We start from the raw sequence: 17,573 nt of genomic DNA, 5'->3' as shown, positions 1-17,573 counted from the left end.
ACACATGCTTTACAAGGGAATTTACGCATTTCACATTTTTAGAAGTCATAAAGACTCTTTAAAATTTCTTTTAATCAATCTCTACAATCCACAATAAACTTTTAGAGTGTCTATCCAAATATCTGGATTTATATAGAATCCCCATAAATCTATCATATTAAAAGTCTATCAAAATCTCAATAATTCTCAATTCACTAACCCTCTAAAAGTTTTACACGAAAACCATATAGAAGAATTGAAACATAAATAATATTGGTATTTAAATACATCACCCTACACTATTTTTAATAAAGTATCAAATAGTTAGTGTTATATAAGAAAGAATTTTTCATTCAATCTTATAAAATACCTTAGACGTACAATATTAAGTTTTAAGGCAACTTCATTAATTCAAGTTATATTCTTTTTCATGTGATCAATCATTTCATAGGCTATAATTTTGTTGTCACATATGTTTCTTTGAGGTACATAAGTAGCTTGGAAAGGTTAGATGATCATGTGGAGAATAGGTCGTTTGATTATTTGGCTAAAAGTTTTGAAATGATTTTGTAGTTTATGTTACAAGGGCTTGTCGGTCTGAAGTCTTCTAGGGTTTGGAGACATTCAAATGCATGTGCATGTTTTCTATTTTTTGTTTTATTAAAGAGGCAACCCCATACGTTAATTTTGGTAATACCTTGATTCAGAACCAGAACGAATACGATATTTACCATGACATTTTCCATAGACCTAGACTAGAAGTATAAAAAAATATGACACATTCAGAACACTTAACTACCTAGTTATAGTTATGTAACACAATATGACGAAGTCTAACTATTTCTTGTAGATTCCTAATAGCATGCTTAAATAGCTAGCCTAGTTTGGATTAAGATTAACACATCCAAACCATTTAACAATATACAATCTATATATATTGCAGAGATGCTATGATCAAGATATCCAAACATTCCTCAAGAGTTATCTCAAACTTATAGTAGCATAGTTCATAAATATATGATAAGGTCCATGGAACCCACTAAATGTCGAGGACTTTCCTAAAGAAGCAATAACATAAGATGACCATAATAAGTTTTCTTATGACATAGTCAGTGGTATGAGGCTTCATCGAGATCAATCTTCTATATTTATATTTATATCTTGCTAGTAGTGTTTCTGGCAATATTGTTGTTGATGGTGTCTTTAGATATGTTCTCGATACTGGTGTACTTTGAAGGTTTGTGGATCTTGTTGTTGTTGATGTTCTTAACCGACTTCGTCCATAAACTTATTAAGAAAATCCTTAAATCAAAACTCGACTAGTATTTCAAGTGCCTTCTTCAAGGAATAAGAAATAATATTTTAAGTTTGGGTTTTAAATATAAATACAATCAAGCCTAACTAAACACGAAAAGCGAGAACAAATAAAAGTTAAGAAGAGAGTAACAAAACGAAGAATGAAAAAAAAATCAACATAGAAGATCCAAGTAGAAGAAAATTCAACTGCCATCTATTTCTTTTGTCCTAAAGTTTTAGGAAGGAGAAAAATTTTAGATATGAAAAAGACTGGTTTAATGCATTTGCACGTGTACACGCACATCCGCCTGACAAAGACGCATCCGAAATAGAAGTGTCCATGGCTCCATGTTACTCATTAATGGTAAAAGCATACTTTGCCATATTAGCATTTTTCCTGAAAATGTTAAATGTCCCCAAAAATTCCCCCTCATGATGTATCGTGTTCCCATTAATTCATGGTATTCATCCATGAACCCACCATATCCCAAAATGATCCAAAGGCCTCCGATATCTAGTGTATTGGATGAAGCCACATCATGGGGAACGATTTTGGGAGGACGTGTATCCAGGGGAGGTGGCACATAAAAGAATGGGTATGTTATATCCCACCCTTGGTTGCCAAACTCCTTTCTTGGGTATTAATTTCTTTAAGCTCAAATTTGAAGTTTAGACTTTTTGCACCCCTCTAGAAATAATTTTGTACCCCATAGAAAAGTCACATATATTAAAGCTAAACAAAAAAAGATACTTCCAAATCTATCTACTGCGAACACTTGAAAAACAACCATGAAGGCATGAATAGAACATACCACATCATCGATCATTCTTTGAAGAAAAAATGTAAGAGTAATTAGTGTTAGTGTTAATTGTTTTGAAGTGTTTGGAGTGAATATCATCAAGAGGTAGGATTATTTTGGAGTGAATCATTTGCGAAGCCGTATTGGGAATGAGTTGTTGAACAATTGTTTACTAACCTATATTGAGCGAGAACTTTTTTTTGCAAGATTAGCAATGACAGGTTTATAACGCGATTTCAAGTTATGGAAACATGTCATCGACGTTGTTCAATATGAATATAATTGGATTTTTTTCTTTTAACACACCAAAAATATTTTGTGAAAATCATAATGCATATAAGGTGGTTTCAGGGGATTTATATAGATGCTTGAAACATTTCTATGAGATGCACACAAGCATAAGTTAAAGAACAATGCAATCATCAAAGAATTTACTAGCTAATGTATGTTTTGTATTTGTGTATTTTGTTGCTATGAAACGTTATTAAGTATTGTAATACAATCTTTCACGTGTAAAAAAAAAAGGATCATTTACAAAATGGTCATACTTTTTCTAATTCAGTTACAAAAGAGTCATAGTTTGGGCGACATAACTGTTTTTCAAAAAAAAAAAAACGGTGTTAAATGTCCCCAAAATTCCCTTTATCCTAACTCAACATAATTAACCGGAGTTAACCTGTGGATGACGTGGAAGATGGCTGACGTGGCAGATGGATGTTGCCAGAAAATCAGACCGTTCCCAACGGTCTAATTTCACCTTTCTTTATATACCCTGTATACATTCATACCCATCTTTCAATTCCAACAACCAAAAAGTATAACATGTTCAAACAAAAAATGGGTGGAGGCAAAAGTGAAATATGCATCAATTCAAATGATGCAAGCAGCAGCAGGGAAGTTGATGGATCAAGCAGCATCATTTGTTGTTCATGTGAGATTGGAATGCATGATCATATTGACCGTCCATGGATATATTCAAGGTGTAAGAATGTACCTTGCAATGGAGTGAGAAAGTTGTTGAAAGCTCAAACTGAAAATCATGTTGCTGAGAAGTTCTTGAGATGCTCAATCTGCTCATACTTTGAGTGGTTTGCAGATGCCACAAACTAAAAAAGAGCAATCAAAGTTCAACTTCCAACTCCACATTCCTGCTTTGCTTGTGGTGACAATAGCCATATGCACAACAATTGTCCATGGAAGAACCAAACTTGCAAGAAGAAGAAGTGTAAGGGAACTGTGATGCTTTACTTCTGGTACATCAACTATTGGTGTTTTTCCTTTAGGGTCATACTCCTCAGTAACACCACAATTATTATCATTTGATGCTTCATCTACAACAAAATAAAGATAAGTTAAAATGCAGATAAAGAGATGCAGACAATCAAATCAGTGAGATTGAAACATTACCTGCATATTCCCTTTTTCTTATATAGTTGTGGATGTAGGAAATCAAAAGAGTCCATTCCACCAAAGTAGTTGTTCACAAAATCAGTATACACTTCAATACCCAACTCTGCATCATCATCCACTGGACTTCTACAATCATCAATGGGATGACAGACATCTGGTTCATTTTATGTCGGTTGTATGTTTTGATACTCCAACTCTAACTGTCTTGCTTCATCTGATATTTCAGCATCCACAACCTCTTCATCATCCACATTAACAAATAACTTCTTACCACTGACACTACCCAAACTTCCTGTTACTGCATCAATGGACTTCTTCAACAGTCTAGGACTTCTCCTTAATAGCTCAGGAGATTTACTATACAAGATCCTCTTCTTAGGTGTTAAAAAAGTAGCTGGGTCAAGAGTGACTGGTGCTGCACCTATTTCAATGTGTAACCTTGATGTACTCTTCACTTTCTCAGGTGTTGAATAAAGACTGTTTGAAACTGACAAACAAGAACTGGAAGGGAATTCATCACTAAGAGGAACCCTCCTGTGTGTAACATTCATGTACAGATGAATATACCCATCAACTTCAACTACTCCTTTATCCCACATTTCAAAAAATTCATCATCGTTACCAATATAGAATGGGCCTGTCTCACTGAACCAAGTCAAATTCACCTTCTTAATAGGTGGTAACTGGTATGCAGCATGAACAACATCACTAAAACCATTCAATCCACCAGAATTTACACTTACATTGTCAAAGAATCTAACCTTATTTATTTCACTTTCTTCAACCCTAAAACTTCTTACTGGGTTCTTCACATATTTCCTGCACAGAGACATAATAAAATTCAATACACAAATAAGAAACAAATGAAATAACTAATTGATTGTAATTAGGGTTTACGAAAAAGGCAATGAAAATACCCAATTTTCACTCACTTTTTAGGGTTTATGAAAAAAAATCCCCAAAATCGAAAATTAGGGTTTCTGAAATCTAATATGAAATTGACCGAAACAAGTTTTGATTACCAACCTAATGATGTTCGCGTACATTGTGACGATATCTTTTAAGAAAACCACCAGATGGAACAACCAGTCACCTTCTCTGCTTCAAAATCTTCAGAAAATATCACTATATATGGATCAAAATGATACACACGAACTACATAATCTATTAGGGTAGGTTTGCGATGAAAACCACTCGAAATCTTTCTTCGTCTCTCAATAATCAGAGAATCGCCATTTTTTCAGAGAGAGTTTAGAGAGAGATAAGGCGGAGAAGAAGATGGAGTCGAAAAATGAAAACCCTAAGTTTTTCTTATTTGACCAAATCTATCCATCTGTATTTCCTCGAGTTCCGTCAACCGCTCGATGTAGGATGCAAGATGTAATTAATCCTGGCCGCACAGGTTATTCTCTAGATTGATACTAACCCGATCTACGGTATCTGATGAAAGAAGGTCCGGTTAGGGATTGATCGGTAAATGACCGCCTGATTTTAACTCTGACCCGGTCGAGTTAACACCCTTTTTAACGGAAATGTGACTCTTTTATTAATGGATTGTAACACTAGGATGATTTTGCAAATGGGGAGCTACTAATAGTGGGACTGTTTCATACATTTCCCTAAAAAAAAAATTGAATTTTTTTCTGTACACTTTTTCGGTTGCCCCATATATCAAAGTTGTCACAGCGGCACAGCCAAACCTCGAGGACCATCGCAAATGCAAAACCTCGGTCAAAGATGGTCAACGATATTTTCCTCCCTGTTCACGCCAATCCACTCCTAAAAAGATTGCAATTGGAGTACCAAAAACAGATAGGAAACACGATATTTTCCTCCCTGTTCACGCCAATCCACTCCTAAAAAGATTGCAATTGGAGTACCAAAAACAGATAGGAAACACGAGCAATGGCAGCAGCAACTCTATCTCTACTCAACATCTTCTCTATCAAAAACCCTAACAATCTAAAATATTTCTATTCACTTTCACTTCTCCCTCTCAAAGGACTTCATAACCCTAGAAAATTCACTAGTTCTGCCACAATTTCTTCTACAGAGCCACAAATTTCTCTCAATTCTACCAGTGTCAATGAAGAACTCGCAAGCTATATTTCATGTTCGATGCCTGGGAAATCACGCAAAGTCGCTGTTCTTCTTAGTGGTGGCGTTGATAGTAGTGTTGCTCTTCGTCTTCTCCACCATGCTGGACATTCTTGCACAGCGTTTTACCTCAAAATATGGTTTCAGGTAATGCATTTTGATCTTTGTTTCCTGTTAATTTTGTACGAAGAAAATTGTTTAGGTTACACTTTTTGATTATATTGTACACTATTGTGGTCTGGGTTCTTACCCAATCAAATCCTTTTAAGCATTTCAGTACTCTTCATTCGATCCTGACGTTTTGTTGATTTATATAGGAAGATTATGAAAACTTTTGGTCAGCTTGCCCATGGGATGAAGACTTGAAGTATGCAGAAGCTGTTTGTAATCAGGTAGCAGTTTTTACCTAGTATGTTTTCGTAATTTTGATTTCTCTGATTTTTCTGCGTTTTTGGGTTTAAAATTTAAACTGTACGAATTAGTCTAGAAGACCATGACCGGGTATTTGCATTCCTTACTCGTCTTTTCCTTACTTTTTCTGTAGATTGGCGTATCTTTGGAAGTTGTCCATTTAACAGATGAGTACTGGAAGAATGTGGTAATGAATTTCATCCGCCAGACTTATGGTTTTCTTTAGTTCTTTATGGTTTCACAGTATGGATAACTCTCATTTTACCATATGCCGTTTATCTTGATCTACCATTACCACCTTTCTTTTGATTGAGTCGTCTTCTCTGATATTTCAGGTGTCTTACATTATCGAGGAGTATCGATGCGGTAGAACTCCCAACCCGGATGTCCTTTGCAATACTAGAATTAAGTTCGGTATGTAGCTCAACATACTACTTGAAGAGTATAACATCCATTGGCTGTCTCTGATCTGTAACTATCTTTCAGGCGCTTTCATGGATGCTATTAGCACTCAGGGTTTTGATTATGTTGCTTCTGGACATTATGCACGAGTGATTCATTCATCATATGAAGCAAATGGACCTTCCCGCCTAGAACTATCAGGGGACATGGTACCTAAGCAATTTATTCATTTACTACCTTGTTTCTTGATATTTATCTTATAAACTTTGTCTTTAATCTTTACAAACCATCAGCTTGTTTGTAGATGCTAAAATTTTGCCTGATTATCAAGTCAGTATGTTGGCAGGCAATGTGAATTAGGGGAACCCTAACTACAGGGTTCACTCACACATTCTCTTTCATCTTTACATATCAAATTTTTTTCTCCCACTTTCATTGAGCTGTTATGTATAGCTGTGGTGTCTCTTTCTTAGGCGTAAAAAGATACTCACAGAAATTTGGATAAATTTAGGGGTCTCGTGGGCATTGATCGAATCATATGATCCAACAAGAAGCTTGAAAACTAATATTGTAAGCCACATTGATTTTTTTGGTTTGGACTTCAAAGTTCAATTCTCCTAAACTTATGCTCAGAGAATTATTAAACCATAGCTTACTAGATAAAAGCGCCACGTACTGGTTGATCGGTTGTATTAACTTAAGTTAATAGAAATCAAACGATAAATCGAGTTTGTCTGTTGCATTTACTCTTTCTTTAGTTGTAGTTTTGCATTTTGTACTCGTGGTTGGTCACTTGGTCTTCAGTGCATCCTTGAATTATGTTTTCTTTCCCCCATTTATACTTTTTCTTGTTACCCAAACAAAGAGAAAAACAATTGACATTGTCGCTGCTGAATTAGCCATGACCTGGCTCATGCTTAGGTATTTTCTTATTTCTCCTGCTCTTAGTTTCATGTTTTGGATACTGTTTTCCTCGAAAATCACTTGTGTTGCTTTGTTTCTTCCTTTAGTTTGACATGCTTTTGTTTAATTAGCAAGAAGCAGGGTACTGTTTTGAGACTTGTGTACTAATTTAGAACAGTTCAAATTTTTCAGGTCAAGGATCAAACATACTTTCTTTCTCATCTTTCACAGGGGCAGCTTCGACAACTGCTTTTCCCTCTTGGATGCATCACAAAGGTTAGAAATATTAACTATGGCAGATAATTTTCTTCTGTTCAAATAATGGTGATTTTTAGTTGCAGATGCAGATAATTTAGGGAATGGATTTCATAGTTAGATAATAAACACTCCTTAGATTAAGTTCGGGTTTGATTGCGTATTATGTAATTATAATGCGTGAAATATGCATTTTTATTAGAGAATGATTCTAAGCTTCAGTTTAACTTGTTAACATGTTCAACAATCCCATGGAAACTTAAATTCCTGGAGCTACTTATCTTACTAGTTTTAATTTAATAAAGTAAATACTAAAGGTTATGTATTGGTTACCATATTTTCACCAAAACTTTGTTCACGTTAGAATATCAACATAGAGACTGCAATCAATATATCGCACCATGATTCACCAAAGACCAAGCGGAAGACTGCAAGTCTTTCCTTTGGTAGCTCTATTGTTTTCCTTCAGAAAAGAGAAAGGGGGCGTTCATCAGACTACAAAGGCAGCATCTTTCTCTCTTTTTCTTATCCCGTGTTGTGAACCTATGCTGTATTGAAGCACATGATTTAGATGCAAGCTACCTCTCTTATCTTTTAAACCTTTATGAATACATAAGCTTTTTATGCCTTTTTTTTTTTACCATTTACACACACATAACGGTCTAAAAAAGAATCTGATATTTCGTGTTACTAGTGCTCAGTTGCGCGTAGGTCATCCGCGTTAAAGAGATGACCTTAACCGGTCATAATCCTACTATGTTTATCTTACAGCATTGTGGAATCTTTGTAGGACGAAGTGCGTAAGTTGGCCACAAAAATGGAGCTTCCTAACAAAGAAAGAAAGGACTCACAAGGAATATGTTTTCTTGGGAAGGTAATTCTTTTTTTCTGTATGTCATTTTAGTGAGTTCTTGCTTCGGAACTAGAGCAGTTCTTCAACGTTCTTAACCCCCTGACAGTCTTCGATGTGCTCCCTATGTTTGTGATGGAAACAATACAAATGCAAAATCTTTTGTGATACGAGCTCAAAGTTTTTGATTCTTTGTTGCCAGCATTTAAGGTTTAGCTCAGAAAGTCGACTTTTAATATTTTTACAAAATTTATATGTCAAGCATGAGAGGGTGCAAACTAATCAACTTTCTGAAAGTTGTTTTTCCTGAATAAAAAATGATGATTTAAATTTCCTGGTTTTTCTATTCGCTGTTGCGATAGATTAAGGCAGTTGTTGAATTAGTTTAAGCTTCCACAGTTGGTTATTCTCATCTTTGATTATGCCAATCTTTCAGCAATTTTTTTAAGTACACTGCTTCACCATTAATTTTCATTTTTTATTAACTTATGTCGGTGTGCAGCAGTTGTATAATGTCATCCTTTCTGTGGAATATAGATAAAGTTTAGCGAATTTGTTGCAAGACACATCGGGGAGTTGGAAGGCATCTTACTCGAAGCTGAGACTGGAAATTTCCTCGGGAAACACAGGGGATTCTGGTTCTACACCATTGGTCAGCGCCAAGGTCTACGCCTCCCTGGTGGACCCTGGTATGTTTGCCCCTAACTATCAGGCATCTCGAAGGGAATATACTGGGACTGTTAGGCGACAACTGTAGTACTTTCAGGCTTGTTTTTTTAGGAGTATTTACATTCCTATTTGGGCTAACAGATATTTATTTTCTTTGTAACCCTGCATTTTCTGCAGGTATGTTGTCGAAAAGGATGTTGAAAACAATGTAGTCTTTGTATCGAGAAACTATTTCTCCTTTGAGAAAAGAAGGCGAAGGTTCCGCGTTGGATCACTGAAATGGCTTAATGGGCCACTTGTGGACCAGTTTGACCAGCTTCTGTGCAAGGTGCCGAAACCTCTATTTTTTTTACTTTCTATTCCATCCACATTTGGTGAAATTTTAGACTCCCAATGCTCATAGATATTTATGAATTTTCGTCTAGCATGTCTCCTGTACCTTAAGTCACAAAGCTTAATTAGTTGGTACCTATCAATCAATTATGTCGAGGACTTCTGATCGTTCAAGTAATTTTGTTAAGCAATCTTTCCGATACTCTAGATTGCTAATGAAAGTAAGACATTCTCAGGTACGACATGGGCCCAACTTCTATAGTTGCAGCCTAACAATGGAACCAGGTGAAGACTGCAAGGAAGATGCTGCCGTTGTCCATTTATGTGAAGACGATCAAGGATTAGCTGCGGGCCAATTTGCTGCCTTCTACAGGGAAAAAACCTGCTTAGGTTCTGGTGTAATTCTGGAATCTTGGGACGATCAGGGTTTCCCAGTTTGTGATAAAGCTCTTGAAATTGCTAAAATGAAGGACAAATCAACACTCGGGAAACCAGTTAAGATAATGACGAAACAAGAGTCGTCTTCTCCAAGGAACTCTAAGCATAAACACATTGTTGAGGAGCTTAACAAAGAATCCATGGATGTATCTGAGTCACATATACAGACATCTAAAGATGGGTTGATGTCTAGTTCTCCTCTAATTTTGTTTCACAAACTTAAAGAGAAGCTCATGTGTATATTCTAGGTCACTCTGTAGTAGTTTTTTTCTTGTAAAATGTAGTTTTAATTGGATACCTCTAATTTACTGTGCTGAGAAAGTGAAAATGATCGATGGTCCAAGAGATCAGAAAGGCCAACAATTTTGAAAATCTGATTATGTGCAGGGGCCTGGAGGCCAACAAATATGCTCTCAGAAATATTATTGAAACGGATAGCAATTTCATCGTGAACAACAAAGTACGGGTCATCGGATAATTGCAACTTTTGTTGATTGAATTTGAATTTGTCAATGCACCTCAACCCAGCTACATCCAGGGGTCTTTTTTACCCCTATGCATCTGATCATGTCTTCCACATTCTTAGCATCAGACCATCTATTTACACTAGCATATATGTTGGCCAAAGCCCTAAGAGAACCCAAACTTGCACCTCTAGTAGTAATAATAATCTGGCCTATGCGGTCGCACATCTCACTATCTCCATGGATTTTATAAGCATTAAGGAGTGCACTCAACACTGATCCATTTGGTGCCACTGGCATCTCCCTGACAAAAGCCTCCGCTTCGTGTAAGAGTCCAGCTCTACCATACATATCAACAATACAAGCATAATGCTGCATATCTGGTATGATCTTATAAATGTCTTTCATAGCTTTGAAAAAAACAAACCCCTCTTTTACAAACCCTCCATGGCTGCAAGCAGATAACAAGCTAAGGAAAGTGACACTGTCAGGTCGGAAGCCATTGATTAACATAAAAGAGAAAAGCTGCATAGCTTGTTTTCCTTGGCCATTCTTGGCCATACCATTTATCATGATGGTCCATGAAAACAAATCCTTGCATCTTAAACCTTTAAACACCTTAATAGCCATTTCCATGTTACCAAATTTGACGTACATGTCCAGTAAAGCATTCCACAGGTGACTGTAACCGCCTATTAAATCATGTCGCCCTTCCATGTATGAATGAACCCATTGCCCCAAACTGGAAGATCCTACTGAAACGCACACGGATAACATAGTGACCAAAGCAGCATCATTAGGCCTCGTTTCTCCTCCTTGAATCATCATATGAAAATAACTAATTGCATCGTCATAAAACATTGCTTTTGCATAACCACTGATCATTGTAGTCCATGAGATAACATCTCTGCTAAGCATAGACTCAAACAAATTACGTGCAGTAACAGGACACATGCATTCAGAGTAGAAATTCAATAACGCATTATCGACCCAAATATTGTCATCACCAACTGAGTTCCTAATACTATAACAGTGAACAGATTTCCCCAAGTTAACAGTTCTCAATACAGAACAAGCTGATAAAACAGTAACTAAAGTCATCGAATTAGGACTACAATCAATCGATCTAAAGACTTCAAGAGCTTCCTCTTCATATCCATTTTTAACTAGCCCTTGAATTATTGTAGTCCACGACACAATATTAGCAGATGACATATCATCAAATGCACGACGAGCAGAAAGAACGTCCCCGAAATCTGAATAGAATCGGATAAGAGAGTTCTGAATGAAAGTATCAGAACCATGACCAGATTTTACACTACATGCATGGATTTCACATCCTTTTTGAAATTCATGCAGTATGGAACATGTCTTGAGTGAATAGGTGTAACTGAAATGGTCATGGGTAGTTGGTTTTTGATACATTTGATTGAATAGTAAAAGAGCATTTTTAGGATGTTTTGTGAGTGTTAGGGTTCTTAGAAGAGAATTCAATTGATTGGGTTTCAGTGTTGTTGTAATGTGAGCTTGAATTTGTTTAAGCTGTTGAGAAGTTAGAAGAGAAGAATTGCATTTTGTACGCATAACTTAAAACAAAGCTAACACTTGGCAGTCGGCACCGAAAATGATCATTTTTATCTTTAAAGAAAAAACACCACTTGGGCTTTGTACTGGGCCTGGGTTTGGTCAAGTCCAGGTGCATAGTGAAGTACGAGAGTTTGCCTTAACAAACAACTCCTGGTTGCACAGGATAAATACTCCTCCATCGTATAACTCTTTCATTTTTCTCTAAATTTCTCAAAAACGAAGTAGAAACTCTTTTTCTCTCTCACCTCTGTGTATCTTTCTCAATCTAGGGTTTCTAAATGGCGATGGCTGGGCGTTTCGGTTCAAAACTCTCACTCATCAGTAAGGCTTTGCAAACTGATGCACTTGTTACTCAGAGACCAGCCCTTCAACAAACCTCCGAGGTAATAATAATTTCATTTTTGACTATAAATCTTGTTCCGATTATTAACTTGATCTGCTCTATAAATCTCGTAAAATGAATTAGATTTTGTAATCTGTGAAAATCATTTATTTGATTTTTGGTGATCTTTTGTAAATCTGAGATTTTCTGTTGTCCGTTGAATTTAGCTTTCCTTTATTATTTCCCCCAAATGCCTTTGTTAGAAGGTCCATGTGAAACTTATGTTTATTCTCTATCGGGTTAGATTGTTTTGTTCTGATGGCTGAAACCTTTTTTTTTTATAGGTCTTGAGGAATTATGCTACTGCCGCAGGAACCAAGGAGGCAAAAGTTAGGGTATGATACTGTTGTTTTCTTTTGTTTGAAAAGCTTGTATGACAGTTTTTGGGTACATTTACACCAATGAAGCACGGCCATCAAAAAATTGTCAATGTAGTGGTGGCCTGGTTGTTTTGTTTTGGCAATTATTTTATCTTGTCTATGTTACTGTGATGGTTTTAAGCAAAACGTAGAACTCATATAGCAATGGAAATGTTTTTGTGAAAGGAAATAGGAAATCCCACCAATTGTTTTCTGTGTTAGAGCCTAAGAAATTTCAAACCAACGCCATTCTAACACTTCATCAATAGTTTTATTATAAAATGAAACATTAAACATAGATGTTTCCAGCATCATTGTAGAAAGATGTATCATCTAAAAAAAATTGGTTCTATACATATGATATGAGGTACTGGACTACTGGTATTGATTTAATGGAATATTGTTTTGATTAGCTTTTTAAAGATTAAAGCGTATACAAGCATTGCGTATAATAGCAACTGGAGGAAATAACTCACCTTTTCCAGCTTCTGGGCAAACTTCAGTTAAATTATTAGCTAAAAGGAAATTAGAATTATCTATATGTGTTTGATGAGCTGCTTGATTGACACGTCGCCGGATTCTATATGGCATGAATCACGATTCTATCCGACCTGTACGTGACCTCTCTTTCTACGACAGTTCTCATTTGTGCATATGCAAGCACGATAACTTTTGTATATGTGATGCGATCTTAAGGTTATACAACCTCCAATTGCACAGCTGAACTAGTGAACTCTAAATTTCCACATTGAGTTGGTATCGCATATCATCCAACTGCACTTGCTATGACTCGATGAGCGTGGATAGCTGTAGCACCTTTTGTATCTGGAACTGGTAGAGTTGAATGTTAGAGGGTTCAGGTGTCTATATATCAGTATTATTAATTAAAAATATTACTGTTCTACAATTTTTTCTCCTAGAATAAGCAGTAGTATAATTATCACTCAATCAAAAATCGTTTTATTGTTTCTGCCATCTAGAGTAATTCCTTCCACCGATACTCTAAATCTTGAAGTTTTGATTGTCTTTGGTTTATGTCCTTTTTTAATTGGTCTTTAATTGCATTTCAGGTGCCTCTTGCTTTGTTTGGTGGGTCTGGCAACTATGCGTCTGCTTTGTACATCGCAGCAGCAAAGGCCAATGCAGTTGAGAAAGTTGAGGCTGAATTGCTAGACCTTGCTGATGCTTCAGCAAGAAGTCCAATGTTTTCACAATTTACACAGGATTTGTCAGTGCCCAGAGATACTCGATTGAAGGCGATAGAAGCAATTACTGCCGACGTTAAGTTTTCAGAAATTACAAAGAATTTCTTGTGTAAGTACAAATTTCTTTGAATAACTTATAGGTTTTGTATTGTTACTGAAAACAGAGTCCTTTTTCCTGAAAACATAAAGTCCTATGTTAGTTTGTAGAGCTTACCAGTTCCACATCCATGACACTGATATTTTTATATGGCATCAGAGTACTAGTTTTGGACATAAAATCTTTCAGGTTCTTGACTTATACATTAGCTCGTGTGTGATCGTAATTGCTAATTATGCTCATTCCAGTGACCGATTAATGGAATTTGTTGGTACGCAAGTTTCATGATGTCTGTACTGTGTTGTGTTTTTCTAAAGCTTATTTGTATTGCTGCGGCACAAAAAAGAGGACTAGAAACTTGCATCAATAGCAGAAGTGGTATCGTTATTTTCACATGGAAAGAAGTGCTGATAAACAAGGTGGCTAATGAGCTAGGAATGTATGATATTGCAAGTGTTTGAGTTTAAAGTAGGAAAAATCTTTTGGTCGTTTGAACTTGGGATAGCTGTCCTACACAACTGACTCAGTATCACTAGAGCATTTTAATATGATTTGTGAGTCACTAGCATAAATTTGGTCTTCATATTTTTTATGACCATCAACCTTTGGGTCAACAAACATTAGTCTGCTCCTGAAGAGTGTCCTTTTCTGATTTCAACACATCTTCTTTAGACTGGGCAGTGGGTCCTCCTCAGTTTTCGTAATTCAGTACATTTAATTATTGAAGCCTGCTTGTGAGTAGGGTAATGTAACAAGTATCCAAGTTAAGCTAGATTTGGCTTCTAGGGAAGCCTCATACAGTCATACTTATGCCTTCTGTTACAGCTGTATGTGTTGTATTCAGTTTACTTCTGTTACAGGTTTATATGCTTTATTTGGTTTACTTAAATGTTGTTACATCTGACATGCATGTTTACAAATGTTTGAATGGCTTTTATCTTTGTTTCTTTGTGCGATATCGTTTGTATTGTTACTAATCTGGCGATTTCCTCTTATAGCTGTCAAACTACAAACCATCACTTTGTTTGTTCAAAACCCTTAAATTATTGTGTTGTTCGCTTTGTATCATCTGTTAAATTTCTTTTTATAAATTTTCTCTGCATCATGGCATTCCTGATTATTTACTTTATTTTGTACCAGCTGTTTTGGCTCACAATGGGAGACTACGCCACATTGATACTATCACAAAGAGGTTTGTGGAGTTGACCATGGCACACAAGGGAGAGGTGTCTGCCATTGTTACAACTGTCATTGTAAGCCCACTTTACTCCTCGAAATATTTATATAAGTGTTTATATTCAGGCCAACTTCTAAGAGCAACATGCCTTAGTATATATTGCAGCTTGTAAAATATAGAGAATATGAGTTTTAAGGTATAAGAGCATCCACAGTCACGACCAAATTTGAGGACTATACTCAAATTTGGTCTCAAAACCAGCCGTAATGGAACGGACTAAAACCATATTTAGTCGAGATAATTAGGGTTTGGGACCAAATCTGGTCGCCAACCCAGACTAAATCACGTTATAGTGGGGCGGAGGTATTGTGAGCGTATGAATCCAGGCGAGAGTATAGTGAGCGCATCACACCGGGCGTTTATATAATCAACGTATGATATTGGGGCGGAGGTAAAACTAGCGTATGAGTGAGGCGCATTTATAAACACCGCCGGACCAAACGGATGTAATACATACGCCCCACACCAAGCGTAATTATCTTATACGTCCCAATGGGGCGCTGTTTTAATGTGCGCCTGGTTGGGGCGCTGTTTTAATGTGCGCCTGGTTGGGGCGCTGTTTTAATGTGCGCCTGGTTGGGGCGCTGTTTTAATGTGCGCCTGGTTATTTGATGTTTAAATTTGGTAATACATAATAATCTTTACACAGCACAAAGAACCTAATATTCATTTGTGCCTTTAGCTGCGCATTAGTTCTGTTTGGTTAATGGCTTAGAGAGATTACGACGTTACTACCTCAAACTTTTGGTCTCTGAACCAATCCTCAAATTCAACCTGAGTACGCTCAAGGTCACCACCAGGATTTAATAAATAGAACCCATCTAATAACAAGACCACCAGGATTTAATAACACTTTGTATTTCCGTCCCACCCAGACGCACTTTATATTTTCGTTCCACCCAGACGCAATTTCTATCTCCGTCCCACCAAACGCACTTTCCATCTCCGTCCCGTGTCCGGCGTGAATTATACCTACGCCTCAATCAAGCGCGCATTATACCTCCGTTTCATTAAGACGCATATTATAAACACGCTCCATCAGGAAACGTGGGTATAAGTTCCGTCTCGCATCAAGCGTGGGTATAAGTTACGCTTCACCAAATTTTGGTCTTCTCCCACTACGCTTGAACACACAGAATACCAAATTTTTTTGGCTTTTAGTCTGGCTTTTGGTATTTGGTTCGTCTCATGACTGTGGTTGCTCTAAGGATACTCGATGTTGATGAATAAAGCATATAAATGACTAGACTTATGTGGATGTTGTTTGTAACTGTGTTGTTATTGAACCCTTAATTTATTTGTTTTTCCGTGTTCTTTTCCTTTAGCCTCTGCCAGCAGATGAGGAGAAACAGCTGAAAGAGACACTGCAGGAAATTATTGGACAGGGAAAGAAGGTTAAGCTCACACAGAAGGTAAAAATGGACCCACTTATCCATGTTCTTTGGGTTCCTGTTTTTTCATTGGTATCATTCTTCTGAAACCAATTTACACAGCTAAGTAGATGCAAAAGTCTGATTGGTGGTAGCACCTTCTTTTATTGGCAGATTGATCCCAACATTCTTGGTGGACTAGTGGTGGAATTCAGTCAAAAAGTTTTTGACATGTCTATCAGGACTAGAGCACGCCAAATGGAGAGGTTCCTTCGCGACCCTATTGATACCCTTTAAAAGATCATGCCAGTTTCTGGATGCAGCACCTTCTTTTTTTCTTCCAGATTTTCTTGTACTTCTGCATGCCCAGCAAATATCCGAAAAAGAGAAAAAACATAGATGTGTTGCTTTTTGAAAATGTGCAGAAGATTGTATTTTGTTTTTGAACTTTGTTTGAGCTGGTGGGCTTGACCCATCCATCCATAAAAATAAAAGTTTGCAGAAGACTCTTCTTAACGACCTTCCTGTTACTTTTGTTTCTTAATTCATTGAAACACATTACCTCAGATTTGACCTGACATTCATTGTGTATGAAATGGGCACTTCAAACAAATTCACCTTTTCAAGTATGTAACTCAAACCAGATTAGCTCAGAATATATTTTATAGTTAGCTCAGAATAAGGGTATAAATGGATGTACATGAATGAACCGTGTTAGGGCATACATAAAACTTTCAGGATATACGAGTAAAGACAAAAACTGGTTGTAATATCAAAATCAATAACCCCTTGACCAAATATTTTTAGTAATGGCAAATCTGCCCTTTTAGAATTAATGTTGATACTAATGATTAGTTATAAAAATTCTAATTAGTGATTAATTATTAGTGATTAGTGATTAAGATTATTTAGTTATAAATTTGTGTAAATGGAAAATTTTGAGTTAGAAAAACAAAAAGTTAGTTATTTTTTGAGAAGAAAAACCTAACGTTTTTAGGGGCCACTCAAAAAGAATTAGGGACCAACAAT

The 17,573-nt window shown here is 36.4% G+C and overlaps 4 protein-coding genes across 4 annotated transcripts; 2 read left to right on the top strand and 2 right to left on the bottom strand.

Annotated features, from left to right (window-relative positions):
- Positions 1 to 2,494: 2,494 nt before the first annotated feature.
- Positions 2,495 to 4,755, bottom strand: LOC113310443. Its single transcript, XM_026559131.1, has 4 exons — positions 4,512 to 4,755; positions 3,483 to 4,304; positions 3,070 to 3,406; positions 2,495 to 2,847 (listed from the first exon to the last, which is right to left on the bottom strand). Exons 1-2 carry the CDS (start codon positions 4,529 to 4,531, stop codon positions 3,650 to 3,652), a joined length of 675 nt encoding a protein of 224 aa, XP_026414916.1. The 5' UTR covers positions 4,532 to 4,755; the 3' UTR covers positions 2,495 to 2,847; positions 3,070 to 3,406; positions 3,483 to 3,649.
- A 558-nt stretch (positions 4,756 to 5,313) lies between these two features.
- On the top strand, positions 5,314 to 10,145 carry LOC113310442 (tRNA-specific 2-thiouridylase MnmA-like). The gene is made up of 10 exons (XM_026559130.1): positions 5,314 to 5,729; positions 5,900 to 5,974; positions 6,127 to 6,180; positions 6,329 to 6,407; positions 6,480 to 6,604; positions 7,491 to 7,574; positions 8,344 to 8,427; positions 8,941 to 9,092; positions 9,250 to 9,400; positions 9,642 to 10,145. Exons 1-10 carry the CDS (start codon positions 5,391 to 5,393, stop codon positions 10,089 to 10,091), a joined length of 1,593 nt encoding a protein of 530 aa, XP_026414915.1. The 5' UTR covers positions 5,314 to 5,390; the 3' UTR covers positions 10,092 to 10,145.
- Positions 10,146 to 10,281: 136 nt separating this feature from the next.
- On the bottom strand, positions 10,282 to 11,891 carry LOC113312192 (pentatricopeptide repeat-containing protein At1g08070, chloroplastic-like). The gene has a single exon (XM_026560947.1). The coding sequence runs from the start codon at positions 11,889 to 11,891 to the stop codon at positions 10,353 to 10,355; it is 1,539 nt and encodes a 512-aa protein (XP_026416732.1). The 3' UTR covers positions 10,282 to 10,352.
- Positions 11,892 to 12,087: 196 nt separating this feature from the next.
- LOC113313298 (ATP synthase subunit O, mitochondrial-like) lies at positions 12,088 to 17,074 on the top strand. The gene is made up of 6 exons (XM_026562053.1): positions 12,088 to 12,277; positions 12,561 to 12,611; positions 13,706 to 13,949; positions 15,078 to 15,190; positions 16,500 to 16,586; positions 16,719 to 17,074. Exons 1-6 carry the CDS (start codon positions 12,173 to 12,175, stop codon positions 16,839 to 16,841), a joined length of 723 nt encoding a protein of 240 aa, XP_026417838.1. The 5' UTR covers positions 12,088 to 12,172; the 3' UTR covers positions 16,842 to 17,074.
- The last annotated feature ends 499 nt before the right edge of the window (positions 17,075 to 17,573 follow it).

Source organism: Papaver somniferum, chromosome 9 (assembly GCF_003573695.1).
Source record: "Papaver somniferum cultivar HN1 chromosome 9, ASM357369v1, whole genome shotgun sequence".
In the NCBI taxonomy this organism is placed as follows: Eukaryota; Viridiplantae; Streptophyta; class Magnoliopsida; order Ranunculales; family Papaveraceae; genus Papaver; species Papaver somniferum.
This window is presented reverse-complemented; position numbering and strand designations above follow the sequence as displayed.